This window comes from Coccinella septempunctata, chromosome 3 (genome assembly GCF_907165205.1).
Source record: "Coccinella septempunctata chromosome 3, icCocSept1.1, whole genome shotgun sequence".
In the NCBI taxonomy this organism is placed as follows: Eukaryota; Metazoa; Arthropoda; class Insecta; order Coleoptera; family Coccinellidae; genus Coccinella; species Coccinella septempunctata.
This window is the reverse complement of record NC_058191.1, coordinates 18,927,489-18,946,267: the sequence shown is the minus strand read 5'-3', so window position 1 is coordinate 18,946,267 and position 18,779 is coordinate 18,927,489. Positions and strand designations below refer to the sequence as shown.

The 18,779-nt window shown below is 34.9% G+C and overlaps 2 protein-coding genes across 3 annotated transcripts in view; one reads left to right on the top strand and one right to left on the bottom strand.

Moving 5' to 3' along the window:
* Positions 1–18,779, top strand: part of LOC123310549 (tyrosine-protein phosphatase 10D) — a 488,577-nt gene that overhangs the window by 15,137 nt on the left and 454,661 nt on the right. The window lies entirely within an intron of this gene.
* LOC123310551 lies at positions 1,983–5,246 on the bottom strand. Its single transcript, XM_044894067.1, has 2 exons — positions 4,728–5,246; positions 1,983–4,625 (listed from the first exon to the last, which is right to left on the bottom strand). Exon 2 carries the CDS (start codon positions 4,596–4,598, stop codon positions 2,271–2,273), a length of 2,328 nt encoding a protein of 775 aa, XP_044750002.1. The 5' UTR covers positions 4,599–4,625; positions 4,728–5,246; the 3' UTR covers positions 1,983–2,270.

Sequence of the window (18,779 nt, the reverse complement as noted above, 5' to 3'; positions counted from 1 at the left end):
TGATTGTCGGGTCGGTCATCATTAAACAGCTCTTCCATGTATTGTTTCCAAATATCAAGTAGGTCTTCTACTTCTGTTTTTAAAATTCCATTTTTATTCAGGAGGCTCGTTGTTCGGCGATTAAATTTTTTCTTCGATGTAAGATCTTGGATCTTCTTATGCATATTGTGATAATCGTACTTTCTCTCGTATTCCTCAATTTCACTGCACTTTTCCGACAGGTATGTTTCCTTCTTCTTGATGAGTTTGTGCGTCTCAAGGTATTTCTGCTGACATTTGCCTTTGTGAGTCCTCCTTTCTTCCATCAATTCTAATTCCTTTCTCTTTGCTTTTTCTCTGGTTAGAAGCTCGGAGCTTGATGTTTGAATTGCTTCCTTAAGTTTGTTCCACTTTTCTAAGTAGCCGTCGGTTTGAGCGTCAATTCCAGTACAAAGCTCGCTGATTGATTCTTGCATCTTCTGTTTGATTTCAGGTTTTTGTAGTTTTCTTCTATCAACTGTTTTACCTGAGGGTTTTCTGTCAACTCTTTTTAGTTTGATCTCCATTCTACATACAACCGGATTATGGTCGGAGTTTATGTCAGCACCTGGATAAGTTTTTACTGACTTGACTGCATTGCGGAACCTCTCTGGAACAGTGATATAATCTATTTGGTTTCTAATTATCTTGTCTGATGTGTCTGCTGGGGACTTCCATGTATACAGTCGACGAGGGGGAAGTCTGAACAAAGTATTACCGATAACCAGTTTATGCTCTTCACATAATTGAACCAGTCTGTCTCTCTCGTTGCGCGTACCCAGACCAAAGTTACCAACTATATTAGAGTATTTTCCTTGACCCACCTTAGTATTAAAGTCACCCATTACTACAGTTATTTCACTACTTTTGTTCTGTTTCATGAGAAGTTCCAATTGATAGTAGAATTCCTCCGCCAGTTCTTCATCACTTTCCGCTGTGGGGGCGTAAACCTGTATGATATTCACATCCAGTGGAAAAGCATGCAGCTTCACCATAATTATTCTGTCGGACACTGGTATGAAGGATTTCACTGCAGACCTGATTTCTTTGCTTACGATTGATCCCACTCCATTTCTATGTTCTGGATCACTGTTGCCTGAGTAATATACTGATTGGTCTTGTACTATACACTCTCCCGCGTTCGGCCACCGTGTTTCGCTCAATCCCATTATATGTATGCTCAACCTTTTCATCTCCTGGACGACGTACACCGAGTAGAGTAGATTTATTCTGCGGACTCTGATAAGAGGTTATTTTTTTGGGACAAATCGATTGTATTTCAAATATCCATTTTACGGATGAAACTCACACTTCAACATTCTGCTAATAAAAAAATTTTGAAATAGTTTTCATTAACTTAGCAATAAACACTCCGAGTTCGGAAGAATTCATTTATTTCCGAGATTTATAATCCTAATATCGATTTCAGTATGCATAGTCCACGAAAAAAGTATCCGACGCCACTGGACTAACGGCTCCTATATCTCAAGTCGCTGCTAGAAAATGGCTGCTAATTTCACGCTAATGGTTCATGCAGAGTTCCTAAGAATTAACACCTGAAAAAGTTACTAATCTAATGAGCATATGGCGTTCACGTGAACAGCATCTGCCAATTAGGGTGTTTTTTTTTAGGTCTTAGTTCTAAGTAATGCTGCATAAGCTCACCTTTAGGGTATGTTCGAATTGACCACTCGACAGTTGAATCAAGGGCATCTTGGTTTTTTCCCAATATTGAAGACAACCGTATCCAAAAAATTCTCGAAAGGAATTAATCACAGGAACTATTCGCCAGATGACTCTAAAATTTTGAACGTGTTTTCAAAACATATCGAGGGCTGAAAGGCAGGACCTCGTAACTCCTGGAGTACGAATTTCACAGGAGAGCAAAAAAACTTACTGCTATTAGAAGAACAACTACCTACCTTAGTATTTTTTTTCCTTACTTATGTTTTAAAATTTCGATTAAACATTATGTGAGTTCAATTTCGGATTTTTTTCTTCTACAGAAATACTTATGGGAGTTACGAGGTACTGCATTTTTTTTGAGGGACAGTTACAAGGTAATGCACTCACACAAAATGATTACAGAAAATTTTATTGAAGAATTAAACAAAATATACATTCCGAATTCAAACTAATCGGATTAACGAAATATAAAATAAAATTTCAATGTAAGACAAAAACATAAAATCTTCATTCTTTTAATAACAAACTACTTTAGGTATCACAAAACAAATTTATAATATCACTTATTATTTTGCACTAAAAGGGAGGTTATCATAGAATCCCCAACAGTCTTGGGGTATGCATTTTTTTATTGTCTGAAGGTGCTCATACTTTGTTTTTGTAATTTTGTTCCTCCCTTTGTATAGGGCCGGAAATTCAGTAAGTCCAAAATCTTTTATTTTATTTGGTCTGTTAGGCAGCTCAATAAATTCATTGCTGAAGTGTAATTTATATTTAACAATACCTTGAGAGTATTCCAAGGCGCGAATATCGGTCACAAATGATGGTTTGTTTGGTTTTATTGACTTATATTTCATCAAGTCTTTCCTGCTGAAATCTCTAAAGAAATCAAATTCTTTTGTCTTTGCCGTATAAGGTGCCCTAGGTCTAGCTTGGATTGTGATTCTTAAATAATCACTTGGTAGATAGATTTCTTTATTTTTAAGTCGCCGTTCGATTGCGCTATGCACTGAGTCGCATTCCATTTGTGTGTGACCCTTCACAAGAAATTTTTGAATGATTTTGACATTATTTTTTTCTGAAAGATATAATAGAGCATTAGCCAATATTGCGTTTCTATTTTGGGGTGTACAACCATCGGAGTAAATTATAATAGGTTTTTTCTCGTCAACATTAAGGAACTTTTCTTCAAGAAAATCAAGAAGGAATGAAGCGTAAGTTGAAGCTTGTCCATCTGCTTGAGTTTCGTTGTACCAATAGCAAACCACCTCTTTGGTTGCAACATCATAGACTGTAAAATTGTGACAGCACAATTTTGTCTTATAATACAGTGTACTTGCTGGAATTTGCGGCGAAAGCTTAACGGCTTGTACGTCCATTGTAATAACATGACATTTCCCCTCCAGTGCTTGTGCTTTATCATTTTTTTTTTCAATTCTAGCCGCATTTTTTGCTTCTATGTGCTTCTTGTAATCCTCTTCAGCTAAGTTTCCATTCTTAAACATAAAGCACAAATCACATTGATCTTTCCTGGGTGAAAAAATAGCAATTTTTTTTTGTTTTGCCATCTGCCTCAGAAGCTTAGAAGAGAGTACCTTGCGTTTTTCATCTTCACACAGTTTTTCGTAAACCCTATAAAGGTCATTCCATGATTGAAAATTTTGCTCGAGGTACAAGTAATCAGTATCTTTTCTGCAGTAATGGGACGGCAGTTTATTCAAGTTAGATAGAAAATTTTCTAGAAATTCTCTATCTTCTTTAAAAATATCCTCGCGTCTCGGTCTTCTAGAAACGCTCACTTCATTACTTTCAACCATTCCATTAGCTGCAGACAGAGCCCAAGATCTTGCTGACCATTCTCCTAAGCTGAGAGTATTGAGGTACATCAGTTTGCAAACTTGAAGGTGAGTGTTATTTGAAATCAAATGATACTTCAATGTTACTGATCTTCTTGAAGCTTCTACTTCGGGTCTTTTCCGGTCACATACTTTAACTGTAGTTGCTACAAAAACTCTACGTTGTTCCCATGACATATCTGACCAGAATTTCAGAAAAATATTTTTTCTATCATCATCTGTGAATTTGGAGCATTGTTTTGACGAATCTTTACAGTGGCATCGCGGTTTCAAAAGTCGTTCACCTCTGGGATAATCGTGAAATGTATTTTTTTGTTGTTTTGGTTTTCGAAAGCCTATGTATTTTTTACCACACATTCTCAGTTTTTTGTTCAATTCTCTTTTTCTACCAGAACCTTTGGTCCTTTTCTGTTTTGTGACTGTCGCCTCATCATTTGAACTAGAGCTGGATTCCAATAGTGTCTCTTTCTCTTGAGTGTCCATAAAATCCTGATCATTGTTCTCGTCCGCAGCTGCTTTTGGACTAGAATGAGTTTCTATATTAAACTGATTTCCATCTATCCCTATTTGTTCATCATAGCCTAGTTCTTTCGATTCAACAGAATCTTGATACACCTCTGGCTCTTGGAGAATACATAAAATGTTATCATTATCGTGGCTGATTGGAGCATTACGAGCCTCATTTTCTTCAGATTCCTCTTCTGGATGAGAATCTGATAAGACGTTCTTTAATTCTATCAAGTTGACTGTATTAGTTTGTGAATTTTCCTGCTTTTCCTTTGACTTCGCAAATGTATCCACGGGAATTTCTTGATTCGAGTCTGGTTGCTTCTGAGTAATACAAAAGTTACCTTCAAGAATTATTTCTGCATCTCGAATCATTTCAGCCATATCTTCAGGGGTCATTGCTTCACTCAAAAAACTAATATTTTCAAAAGCTATACTAGAATTCGCTACATCTTGGATATTTTCTTTATCCTCTTTTTGATTCACAATAGCCAGAGCATTCTGCATAATTTTTTTCGTTCTGCTTGACATCTTCAGTTCCGTTTTGAGAAATTCGCCCTGCAAAAATACCTATTTTTAAAAATTGAAAGAGTAGAAGTTTTTTCAAAATAATATTCGTATTTTATGAGTATGAAAAATCTAGTTTGACTGTTTACTCACCTATGAATTGTAAAAAGAGAAGCTAAATCAAAACCTCGTAACTTCAGTTGTTTGAACCGTGTAATTCTGCAGGACCTCGTAACTGTCACCTACAATGAAATGGACCATTTTTGGATATATTACTGAAAATTTTATTATTCTTACCGTCTATACTTATTCCGAACAGTCATGCATATCTAAGATTGAATGCACAAATTGCAAAAAGTTACAATACTTTACGAAATATAAGGATATTTGGTACTTACATCTTAAGGGCACGATATCTTCAAGAAGACTGACCTGTTACGAGGTATTACGTTCAACATTTGCCGCGAAATGGATACGAGGTAATGTTTTATTTCATTTAATCCGTAACGGATTTGTTATTTGCTTTGAATTTGATATTATAGATGGCGGAACTCGTACTCCATAGAAATATACTAAAATCTCAATTTCACAAATTTTGCTAGTTACGAGGTCCTGCCTTTCAGCCCTCGATATATGGAGTGAGATATAGGGTGTTAAGAATAGGAAAATTTTCACGTTTTCGATGATAACATTCGAAGGGCTAGAAATATTTCCTTGAAATTTTTGATACGTTAATAGTCTTCAATTTTTCTAGCCAGAAAAATTTCAATATCGATGTAGCTACACTATTATATATATATTCATATGAATTTTACACATTGCTCGAAAAATATAATGAAAACATAAAAGATAAAAGAGATAATAAAATGTCACAACAATCGAAGCCAAGTCTCTCGAAGCCAGCCTTCTGCTTGTGTAGTTAAAATATAAATATCCTCTAGTGAACCGTCGAAATGGGTGTGAGGCGGGGGCTTGACACTTCCTTACCCCCACCCCAAATACGGTTTTTAGTTCTGCAATCAATTGCTAGGTGGCACTGCATACGAAAGTATATGTCATGTTCTCCACAGATTACTGTATTCTGACATATTGGATTTGCCAACGCAGTGTCAATATTAATAAAATGATCAAGCCTAAAGGCAATGAATACAATAATAAGGATAAATTCAGATGCATACCACCCGCTGATATGAATATCAACAAGTGTTACGATCTGAATTGAACTAGCCAATTTGCCATCGTCAAGACCCCAAATGGAGTACGCCCTATCGAAGAAAAGCAGATGCTGACCATGGTTTCGGTCTCATTTGACCTCATCAGAGACCTCATATCGGCGGGTGGTATGCATCTGAATATATCCTTATTAGTGTCAATATGTTTTTATGCAAGTTCTTGTTTACAAACAACATTAAAAATCTTAAACGAGTCTAAATTAAAAATACCCATTTATTAAAGTCGACAGTTTTATCAGGAAATCGTCGATTTTCTTGCAAGAAATGTTTGATTCAAAGAACCACGTAATTATAACATTAATCGTTTTTACTTAAACCAATCCAACCAAACCCTTTAAAAAGTGTCAATGGATTGACTACAATTAATAGTTGATGATTAATAGGAGGTATGTATGCTATGTACATTTTGAAAATGTTCAAGATACCTGGTAGTATCACTATGACAGTAAATTTACTATTTTCCTTTTTAGAAATCAAGTATCCGCTTCAGCTTCCCAGAGAGGCTATCGACACTGCTGACTTTATACTATTCTTGGATGAGCTATTTTATTGGTTGAATGTATCCAGAGCTTTGACATCCACTGCTAAACCCTTAAAGAGGGCGGTTAGTATTCAAACAGAACACAATGTTTGTTGGGAGCAGGCGATACAAATTTTCAACAGTATATCATTTTATTGCCCTCGAAAGAAAAGATCCGTTGTGGTCATAGATCTATAAAACACATGGACGCGCCCTTTCAGTGAGTTTCAATAGCCACGAGTGCGGCCAGAGCGGGTAGATCAACCATTGATCACCTGTTCACTCTGACACAGGTGATTGAGAAGAAAAGAGCTGTCAATCAGGAAACACATCTTCTCTTCGTAGATCTGAAGAAGGCTTATGATAGTGTACCCCAACAAAAACTGTGGGACGCCCTAGAGAAAACTAATATAAGCGTAAATCTTATCAGGGCCATACAAGATGTATATGGAGAAAATTGGTGTCAAGTGAAGGAGGGACGAAGGTTGTCGAGAGGGTTCAGAGTGAACAAAGGTCTGAAACAGGGCTGTTGCCTGTCACCCACCTTGTTTAAAATATATCTGGAGCAAGCTCTTAAAACATGGAAGAAGAAATGCCGAGGTATGGGCATACCATTAAACGAAACCATCCTGTACACATTATGTTTCGCCGACGATCAGGTGGTTCTGGCGCAGGATTACGAAGACCTGGTATACATGACACGCAAACTCATAGAGGAATATAGGAATTGGGGCCTAGAGGTTAATATTAGCAAAACAGAGTATATGTGCATCGGAGGACAGCAACAAGATCTGGTACTAGAACAACAGGTCGTGAAAAAATGCATTAAATACAAGTATCTGGGAGTACACATCACAAATGACGGAAATATGGACGAGGAAATAAAACACCGAAATAACCTGGGAAGAATGGCAATAAGACAACTGAACGGTATTCTATGGGATAAGACGATCACGAAGGAAAATAAACACAGAGTCTTTGATTCCATAATAAAGAGCATCACAACCTACGGCAGTGAAATATGGCCTCTAAAACAAAAGTCGTTAAGATTGCTTGACGCCACAGAGTTGGATTTCTGGCGACGATCTGCAGGAAAATCAAGATTAGACAGAGTGAGAAATGAGAACATCCTAGACATAATGAGAGTAAGTCATCGAATGACCGAAGATATAAGAGAAAAGCAGCTCCGTTGGTACGTACATGTCCAAAGGAAGGAGGATGATAGGCTACCGCAACAGATATTCCAGTGGACACCGCATGGAAGAAGAAGAAGGGGGAGACCCAGACTAAGCTGGAGAGAAGGAGTAATGAATGATATGCGATCAAAGGGCATTGAAAGTGACCTCTGGAAGGACAGAGAAAAATGGAGGCTGGAAATCAGAAGACGTCGGAGAACGTTGTAGACTGATTCGTATATATATATATATATGGGCAAGAAAACGTTCCTTAGAACGCCTTAGCGCTAAGCGCATACGACTTATTTCGATTTTTTTTTAAATAGGGAAAATTAGAAATGAAATTTGCTCAGAAATATTTCAATAATTGATTATAAACATAATTCTTTTATTTTAGTAATTAATTTCCGAGCTATATTTGTATATTGGCGCCCGTTAGAGATAAAAACAAGTAGCTATAATCGAATAAAAAAAATTGAATGAATATTAGTATCATTTAGATTGCGTTTAATGATCCAATTAGAACTAAAGAGCACAATTTTTGCTTTCGGCAACTATTCCTCGGAAAATACAACAGATAAGTTCATGAAAAGTTTGTGAATAAATTGATTTGAATAAAAACAATTGAGCACATTTTTAGCCAACACAACATTCTGATTTCTTGTTGGTTCAATTGTTCAATATCGGAAAAAATATTTCATTGATCAATATTGATCAAAAGGTTGAAAAATAGACATTACAATCAGCATACTAAGTAATTTTTCAACTGAGGATAATTTTTAGGAAGCATATTTATATTTTGTTCCAAAGGAAAAGCTCGCATTCTGGGCATATATTTTCTCTTCTAATCTCAAATACTTCTTGAGTATTATTTTATCTAGATGAGAAAAGAATTGACATACATTTATTGATTTGAAATGAATAATTCAACTATGATATAATAAATCGATTGATACATTCGAAGTTACTATACTTGTGAAAGTTCACTTTATCTGTCTTTTCCACTCATTTCGTTGTATGAATTGCACTCTACGAGGACACCATTATTACTTTCATAATAGAAAAAGGATACGACATTCAGAGTTGATCTAAAATTGATGAGAAAATTCTGAAAATTTCGATAAATACAAAGTGCAAACGAATGTTTTGCCCATACTAGCTCTATCTTATTACGGCCGCACCCCCTGTCTCTCTACGCCGTGTCCATGTGTTTAATATGTCTATGGTTGTGGTGCCCACTTTGAGGAATATAGTGACAACATTGCAAGCCTTCCGCTACTTATGGCAAAAACTGTTCAATTATTATCACTTTAAATATATTCTCACTGGGGCTTTCAATCAAGATTGTTTAGAAAACTTTTTTGGGTACATTAGAGCACATGGAGTAAGGAATACTAACCCAAATGTTGAACACTTTATTTCATCATTCAAAACTTTAGTTATTAATAATTTCATGTCAGTGCCTTCCTGGGGATCTAACTGTGAGGAAGATAAAACAGAGAGTCGTTTTTTTATATTTTGAAAGATTTTTAATTTCAATTTGATTTCCTATCAACAATATTATTATTGTTTATTATAATTATTGTCGAACGAATATATATGACCTATTGACATTCTACCTCTGCTCATATATTTATTGTCATAATTATAGCTTATGTATTTCCATATTTGTTTTCTCTGGTGGAATTATCAATATATGTTCATTTTTCATGAGACAAGTTTTTATTTCTCCTCAAAATTCGACCTAAGAACCCATATTATTCTATCGACGTCTAAAACACCAGTAAATTTCGCGCCTTGCGATTTCAGTTTTCTGTTATACCGACATTACTCCCGGTTAGTTGGCAGCCGCATGAGGGCGGGATAAACTTACAGTGACTTTATACCAAAGATATTACAATATCTTTGCCACTGTCGCCACCACAGTGGCGACAATAGTCGATTTCGACCGTTGATGGCGGATATTTGTTTACGTTTTTATTTGAAGGTCATGTCACTTAACTCGATCTGAAACTTTCTATTTAGAGGAAGATATCATCTTACTCTAATTTAAAACGTTTAATATATTTTGTTAGAAGGTAGATTTTACTTTTTTACATTTCTGAAATATAATTTATAGCAGTATTCTGAAAAAAAAATCTTTTAATTAATCATATAAACAGTGTGTTCAGAGTTCAGACTGATTTTAGCATTGAGTTATTCATCTAAGAAGAGATTAAAAGGAGTATGGTGAGTATAAAAACGAGCATAATATGTTAATTGAATAAAATGAACTTGTAGGTAATATTTGTTTCATATTTCCAGGTCCATTTTCCCTCTTAGATGTGGGAAAAAGTGATAAGTCAAACATAAAGGTACTGCTTTGAGGATTAATCCTATGAAGTCACATGCCTCTATTTCACTAGAAGACATAGATCCTAGTACATCTGGTTGCTCAAGTCAAGTGCCTTACCTTTCGTTGGTACCTCGAGTATTACCATAGACTGTACCTTAGAAAAGTCTTTCATACACATGACAATACATTTTCAATGATATCTCTACTGAAAAATCAAGTATGGATAAAATTTCTCAAGCCAATATAATTTTTGAGAAGATCAGAAAGGAGCAAGTGAAAACGTACAATAAAGGTATAGTAGTAGTATTGTGAGTTAGAACTTGTTCTTTTATACTTGAATTGTTCATTTAGTCAGATTGTATTAGTAAACTCCTGTTAAAAATAATGAACATTCTATTTTCTAAAACTTTCAAATTACCACTTATTAATTGGTCAATCAACAGTTTTCATAAACTGTCCGTGAGTGTCTTTCATTTGATGACCGTCTCACGCTGATGAGGTCAAGGAAGTCCGAAACAGTTTATGATTATTTATTATGAGAAGATCTTTCTTAAATATACAATAATATGGAAACAAGTGCTAAATTCAGTAGAAATACTCATAGTTGCATATTTTGAATTAAATAATTCATATTATGAATGAATCCATATTAGAATGGATCAATAACACGAAAGTTAATAAGGACAAGCAATTCCAAAACTATTTTTATTTCAACAATAATATTACATACAAACACTTTTAATTTCACTTAGCATTAGTTATATATCAAATAACAAATATTACAGATTAGGCTTTTTAGAACTTGTTTTTATACTTCAACCTTGTCATTCTTTTAGGTTTAGGAAGTACTCTTTAGGTAGTTCAACTGGCTACTTTCTACTCTCGTTTCTACTCCTTTACTCAAAAATTAAATAGGTATATTCTCCTGAGAAGTTGTATTGATTTTTCAGTGGAGAGGCAAGCCACATGAGTAACCAGATATACTACAGGGTCTAAGTCTTCCAGTGAAATTGAGGCAATTGCTTTCTTGGGATTCTTTCAAAAGCAGGTCCTGCACGTTTCTATTCATCTTTAGAGACGACATTAACTTCCAACTTGTTTTCCAACCTCTCTCATTTTTCAACATATCAGTAGAAAAATGGACCTGAAATATGGAACAAATATACTTACAAATTCATTATATTTTCATATTAATATATATGATGTTTGTTTTCACACTCACCTTGCTCTTTTTAGCCTTTCTTAGATGAATAAATGAATGTGAACAACGGTCGAAACACACAGTCCAAATTTATGAATGAACAACTAAGAAATTCTTGGCAATTTGCAAACATAGATTATTGTTCAGAAATGCGAAAAAGCACAATCCAGTCATTTACAGAATATTTCAAATTAGATCAGGACGATTTTTCGTCCAAGCAAAACACTTTAGAACGACTCGAATAGCACGGGACAGGCATAGAATCCCGCAAACTGAAGTCACTGTAAGTTTATCTACAGTGACTTCATATACCACAGTGGCGATAATAGACGTCCGCTTTTTGATTGGTTGGACCGTTTTCGACCTTAAATGGCGGACAATGTTTACATTTGTGACAGTTTGCGCGATTCTGTGCCTGTCCGTGCTATTCGAGTCGATCTAGGTTGCGTTCACAAACTTACTCCGAGAGTAGAGTATGAGTATGGCCATGCTCAGAGAGCATACTCTGAGGAACTAAAAGTACGTTTGTGAACGCTTCGAGTAATCAAAGCTTACTCAGAGCTTGCTCAGAGTAAGATTGTGAACGCAACCCTAAAGTGTTTTGCTTGGACGAAAAATCGTCTTGATCTACTTTGAAATATTCTGTAAATGGTAGGTTTGTCCTTTGTCCTTTTTCGCATTTCAGAACAATAATCTATGTTGGTAATTTGCCAAGAATCTCTTAGTTGTTCATTCATAAATTTGGACTGTGCATTTCAACCGTTTTTCACATTCATTTATTCATCTAAGAAAGGCTTGAAAAGAGCAAGGTGAGTGTGAAAACAAACATCATATATTAATATGAAAATATAATAATGAATTTGCAAGTATATTTGTTTCATATTTCAGGTCCATTTTTCTACTCATATGTTGAAAAATGAGGGAGGATGGAAAACAAGTTGGAAGTTAATGTAGTCCCTAAAGATGAATAGAAACGTGAAGGACCCGCTTTTGAAAGAATCCCAAGAAAGCAATTGCCTCAATTTCACTGGAAGACTTAGACCCTAGTATATCTGGTTACTCATGTGGCTTGCCTCTCCACTGAAAAATCAATACAAGTTCTCAGGAGAATATACCTATGTAATTTTTGAGTGAAGGAGTGGAAAGGGGCAAGTTGAGCTACCGAAAGAGTACTTCCTAAACCTAAAAAAATGACTGTTGAAGTATGAAAACAAGTTCTAAAAAGCCTAATCTGTAATATTCGTTATTTGATATACATATAACTAATGCTGAGTAAAACTATAAGTGTTTGTATGTAATATTATTGTCGTAATGAAAATAGTTTTGTATTTGTTTGTCCTTATAAACACTCGTGTTTTTGATAGCATCTTTTCTAATATGGATTTATTGATAATATGAATTTTTTAATTCAAAATATACAACTATGAGTATTTCTACTGAATTTAGCACCTGGTTCCATTTTTTTGTATATTTAAGAAAGAGGTTTTCATAATAAATAATCATATACTGTTTCAGACTTCCTTGACCTCACCAGCGTGAGACAGTCAGCAAATGAAAGACACTCACGGACAGTTAATGAAAAATATTTTCTTTAATAATTAATAATTGTTAATTTGAAAGTTTTACAAAATGGAATGTTCATTATTTTTAACAGGAGCTGACTAATACAATCTGACTAAATGAACAATTCACGTATAAAAGAGCAAGTTCTAACTCATGATATACCACTACCATACCTTTATTTTACGTTTCCACTTGCTTCTTTTTAATCTTCTTCTCAAAAATTATATTGGCTTGAGAAATTTTACCCACACTTGATTTTTCAGTAAAGATATCATTGAAAATGTGTTGTCATGTGTATGAAAGACTTTTCTAAGGGACAGTTTATGGTAATGCTCGAGGTACCAACGAAAGGTAAGGCACATGAGCAACCAGATGTACTAGGAGCGTCTTCTAGTGAAATAGAGGCATGTGACTTCATAGGATTCATCCTCAAAGCAGTACCTTTATGTTTTGACACATCTTTGGTAGAAATAAAAATGTTAGGCACTGCATTCACCTTATAATTTTTTCTCAACCTTCCTTATTTCTTCCCACATCTAAGAGGGAAAATGGACCTGGAAATATGAAACAAATAATATACCTACATGCACATTTTATTTTCAAATCAATATATTATGGATTATGCTCGTTTTTTTTACTCACCATACCCCTTTTAATCCCTTCGTAGATGAATAACTCAATGCTAAAATCAGTCTGAACTCTGAACACACTGTTTATATGATGAACTAAAAGATTTTTTCCAGATTACTACTATAAATTATTATTTTTCAGAAATGTAAAAAAGTAAAATCTACCTCTTATGAGAATATATTAAACGTTTTAAATTAGAGTAAGAGGATACCTTCCTCTAAACAGAAAGTTTCAGATCGAGTTAAATGACATGACTTTCAAACAAAAACGTAAACAAAAATTCGCCATTAACGGTCGAAATCGACTATTGTCGCCACTGATGTGGTATTCGCGAATCCAATTACCGTTGAGGGCGCTGCGAAATGAAAACAAACTTTGACGTTTGTCAGTACTCTTTTCGAGATTTGTACGGCCTAACAGAGTTTTTCTAGAAAATCAAGATATTTATCGGAATTATCGGAAGTGAATTGATTGATTTAGTTTCGTAAAGAAAGATCAACATTCTTTGGAAACATTTCATTTGAAAAGGATGAATTGTGGAATAAAAGCGATGATATTGGTGATCCACTGTACCTAGACACAAAATCCTATTATTTCACAGATTCTTTCTTGAATTAAACCTAGCTAATAATGTTGAGGCAGCAAATACTGAGTTTGTGAAGTTTCTATTTGAAGTATTTCAATTCCATGTTATGATATAGGTATTCCTCATACTGAAATCTCAAGAGACATAAATATGATTCAGTTCATGGAACACGATCTACAGATGAGAAAAAGCATTCATTTGGAAGTATGAAAATTATGAAATTGTATTCCTAAATCATCAATTGAATTTAGCAGAAAAATCTCGCAAAGAAGAATCGTTTAACCTTACTGCTGCCAGTTGAAAGCACTGATATAAATACCTTTTCCGATATTTTTTCGGAATCAATATTTCTATTCAGAAAACCAGACAATAATCCCAATATAACTTCTCCAAATAATAATTATAATACTTTGTTGGACAACGTGAGATAAGAAAAAACATAAGGAACTAAACTTGTTTTGACTTTGCAGTACTGACAAAGTAGTTTCGGAATTCAGTCGGCAGAGGGCGTCTAGATTTTTGGATTCGCCAATTGGCGAATCCAACTACCGATGAGGGCGCAGCGACTTGTCAACAAACATGGCGGAAAATGAGTAATGCATCGTGAAAACTCTATTGTGAAAGCAATGTTATCGTAGATTTTATTCGATTATAGAGATATTTGTAAAGGTAGTGAATAATTATGGGATTATTGATTGTGCTCGGAGTTCCTCCAGAACTTTCCTGAACATGTTGGTGTAGTTTGATGAAGATTTTACAAGAACTTATATCCAGAAGATTTCATTCTATCATCACACTCACATGAATTATGTAATTTGTGGATATAAATGAATGTAAACATTTGAGATAATTCATTTGGATGAAAACATTATGCAGTTCAAAATGCCAACACAGAAATTATTTTCCAGCAATTACAACCAACTCAACAAGACCGCCTGAAAATTAATTCTACAGTTGTAATTTCATTAACGAAATTTGAAATTCTTGTCGAACGGTTTAATTATTGATCACTTTCAACTGCTTGCAAAATTCCAAGTCAAATCACCACTTTCCATTTGAAATTTTCCCAACATATCATCTCTTGAAGATTGCAAGTCCAGTAATGCATGTACAACTTCAGTTATGTCAGAAATTTAATCTCATATACTTTCTTCTGCTCAGGTTTCTCGGCACTATTAAAATCATGGAAATGAAAATTCGCATTGACTTTCTTAATCGTCCAACACTAGAAAATTCATCTAGAACAAAGATATCTCCTAACCTAAAATTATAGTGAAAATTGGTAAATAGTTTCTCTCTTCACAAACCTTTTAGGGCTTTCACTCCCAATCTCTGAAACAAAATCAATTAAAAATGAAATCAACGATTTGCTCCTGCGTAAATTCTTGCACTAATTTGTCAGGAGCAAATTAACTAGAAAAAATTGTTGCCTGACAATGAACTCAAAATAAATAACGTTGAAATTATAATTCTTCGTTACGTTTCTCAACTGAATGACACTGATATAAATACTCAATAAATTATTTTAATACCTATTTTTCTAGTCAGACATCCAAAAAATTTTGTGAATATAGTTCACTGGTAACCGAATATGTAATGAAAATATCTAACCCAAAGAAGTTAAACTCACTTTCTAGGTTAGTGATTTAGCCGCTAGGCGGCGTTTAGATTTTTGGATTCGCCAATATAAAGTCACTGTAGATAAACTGTATTTTTCACCGTAGAACGTGAGTGTCAGGTGTCAGATCTATTCTACTCTGTAATCTGTGGTGTGAGGCCATTCTGTGATCCGGTGGCGGATGGTTTGTTCGGCTGCTCCGCATTTGTCACACTGGGGGTTGTCCATGAGACCCCATTGATTTAATGTTTTGTTGCACACTTCGTGTCCAATTCTAATTCTATTGAGATTGCACCATTATCTTCGGCATAGCCTACTAGAAGTTCGAGGCCGTAATGTTAGACGTTGCCGTTGTTACCATCGGAGGGTCACGAAGCACGGCATATAGAGGATTTGATAGGCAACTTCAACAGTTTTCGATTCAATTCCGATTTGCTTTCAATTCACTTTAAAATTAAGAACTGTAGGGAGGAAAACAATACAGCATTTAGTTTATTTGCGATCAGTTTCATAATGTTTTATCGCAAATAATCCAGAACTCACCACGAGGAGGTAGCTGTAGTATTGAGTTCCACAAGATTACAATCAGAATATAAGTATTATTCGATTTTCTGGGGCATTAAAACTGAATCAAGCATGCGATTGAAATAAAATCATTTCTTAAAATAGAATAAAATGAAAATGATTTGCCGGATGAGGAAGTGTTAATGAATAAGAGTCTCTAATCAAACGATAGGAATCTGGAAATTGGAAATGAATTATAGATGCCCACAAAAACAATTCTGTTGAATGAATTGGTTTGGGTGGAACGACTAATTTTAGTTGTTGACTTAAAAATGATATTTTTCTGATTATTTTAGCAGTGTCAATGTCGTCAGAGCAAATTTTTTCTAATTTTTGGATACAACCTTTGAGGGCGCTATAAATTTTCTTGATGTCTTCTTTAACTGCATCGAAAAGACATTGATCTGAAGTATTGCTGGCAGAGATATCTGATTCTACATCGGTCCTATTTAACTGCGCAATTAAGTTTTCAAATTTTGACCACCTATCACAAATATACCTGTCACCTAGTAACCACTTGAAAGCAGAAATGGGTACATTAATTTCGTCTCTAAATACTTCGATTCTCAAATCACAATAATTTTAATACTAACGATATTTTCGGGAATGAACCTTCGAAATTTATTTTATAAAATTGGACGGAATCATTTTCTTTGACATTGAAAAAGAAGTTGGAAATTGCCTTGTCTTTGAAATGATCACAAAAATGTGAAACAGAACTAATTTTATCTTGTTTGTCCCAGTCTCTATAAACGTTATCATAATGAAAAACTAATTTTTGTCTTCGTTCCTCTGGATCAGTTCTTTTTGGACGACATATAACTAGGTTGATTCGGAAAAATTGAGGGAAATGCATGAATGGAATTTAGGAACTTTTCGCGGTATATTGATGACTGAACCTTCAGCGCTTGGAAAAGAGTACTCTTTCAAAACGTGTGAATCTGCAACATGTTTGATGCATACTACGGTATCTTCGTTTACTTTAAAACTGCTTTCCCTATGAATTGCGTTAAGTCTCGCGAGGTCTTAAGGAAATCTGAATACCGAAACCTTCTCATTAGACGATAATTGCTTTTGCAACCAAGTACTGCACAAGTACGGGGCATATTATATCAAATCGAAGATTTCCAAATGCCTACTAAACCTAAACCTACCTGTTGATTACTCCCGATTGTGAAACTCTAAATTATATATTCTTTGCTAACCTAACCTACCCTAACACTATCTACGGATAACACACTACACAAACACTGTTCTCGTAATTTTATCACTGCTATTCACTCAAAACACTGATAACACCACCGAACAAACCGAAAAACTAAAAAACAAAAGCTATTTACCGCGTTTCACGTCGAAATTCTAATGTGAACTACCGGGATACCGGTAGCGTTTACAAATGTCGTAATGTTTACAACACTCCCTGTTTGTCTTTGGACCCTCCGATGTCATTACGGCAACGTCGCACTTTCGAGCAACATTCCGGCCTCTAACTCTAGTAGGCTCTAGTCTTCGGGGAAGATCGAATCCATTTGGTTTGGTTATTGGATCCTGGATGAGGTAGAAGTTTCTGATCTTTGCTTTCGCATTCAGCGGTCCAGTGCTGTCTGCTTGTGAAGTTAGTCAGTTGACTTGCCGTTCTCACTGGAGGTTGTCTAGATTTTAATCTCTGTTGTCTGATTCTAGTTAGTTCTTCAATGTTGAGATTTATTGGCAAAGTTTGATTGTTTTGGCATTTTGCAATGAATCCGCAATACTACTACTACCAAAACACATCAGAAAAATGAGTTTTCAGCTGAGAATTTGAATCTTGAGGATGGTTTTAAAGAATGGCATTCCCTTGAAACACCATAGACAAAAACAGAAAACGGATGCCTCATTTTTTTTTGAGAATTACGAGAAACAAGTAATATATATATATTCTTTTGAATGTCAGCAATATATTTTTAGGTATCAAACAATAAAGAATATGTGTGAGTTTTAGCAAAGGTTAGTGTAACGGGGTACCATACAATTTGGAGGATGATACAAGAGCTTAGGGAGAAACCTCAGTAAAATAACCCTGTCTCTCGTGAGTAGTGTAGTGATGTCAAATTTGTTTACAGAATAAGCTTTTAATACTGAAGGGCTTCTTTTCCATCGATATAAAAATTTCTTTATCCTCTTTCCCATTTCGAAATAATATCTGAAACAGAGCAGAAAACGAGAAAAAAAGTGAATAATAAAGCTTTCATCAAAACTTATCCGAAGACTTGATGATGACTGAAGAAAAAAAATAATCATAGGTACATAACTTGTCCTTCAATTGCACTGGGTGGAATATCATCTCTACGTCAAAAATCTTCTGCTGATCTTGGTGGAGGATCACCCTCGTCGTTAGAAATGCCTTCAGTACTCAAATTAATAATAGTTAAATCTTGCTTTTGACTGGGAGGGTCTTTCGACCAGGTCCAGTCTTCCAAGTGATGATTCTTCTGTTCTTCAGTTGTTCGAGGAACGCTACAGGACCCTTATGTTGGGGAATCATCTCCCATAGATATATCAGTGGTTATTCAGTATAAAATTGAAAAAACGAGAAAGAAATTCAAAAAACTTCTGACATTTCATTGACATTAAAGTCAATGATATCAATCCGTGTATAATAGGTGTTGAATAATGAATCATTATTCAACAGGTTGAAGTCTATCAAACGATTTGAAATAGATGCTATAAAATTTTTCATCCAATAAATCTCGTCCGGGATTCGAACCCGGGACCACCGCATGGAAGGCAAGGACTTTCGCC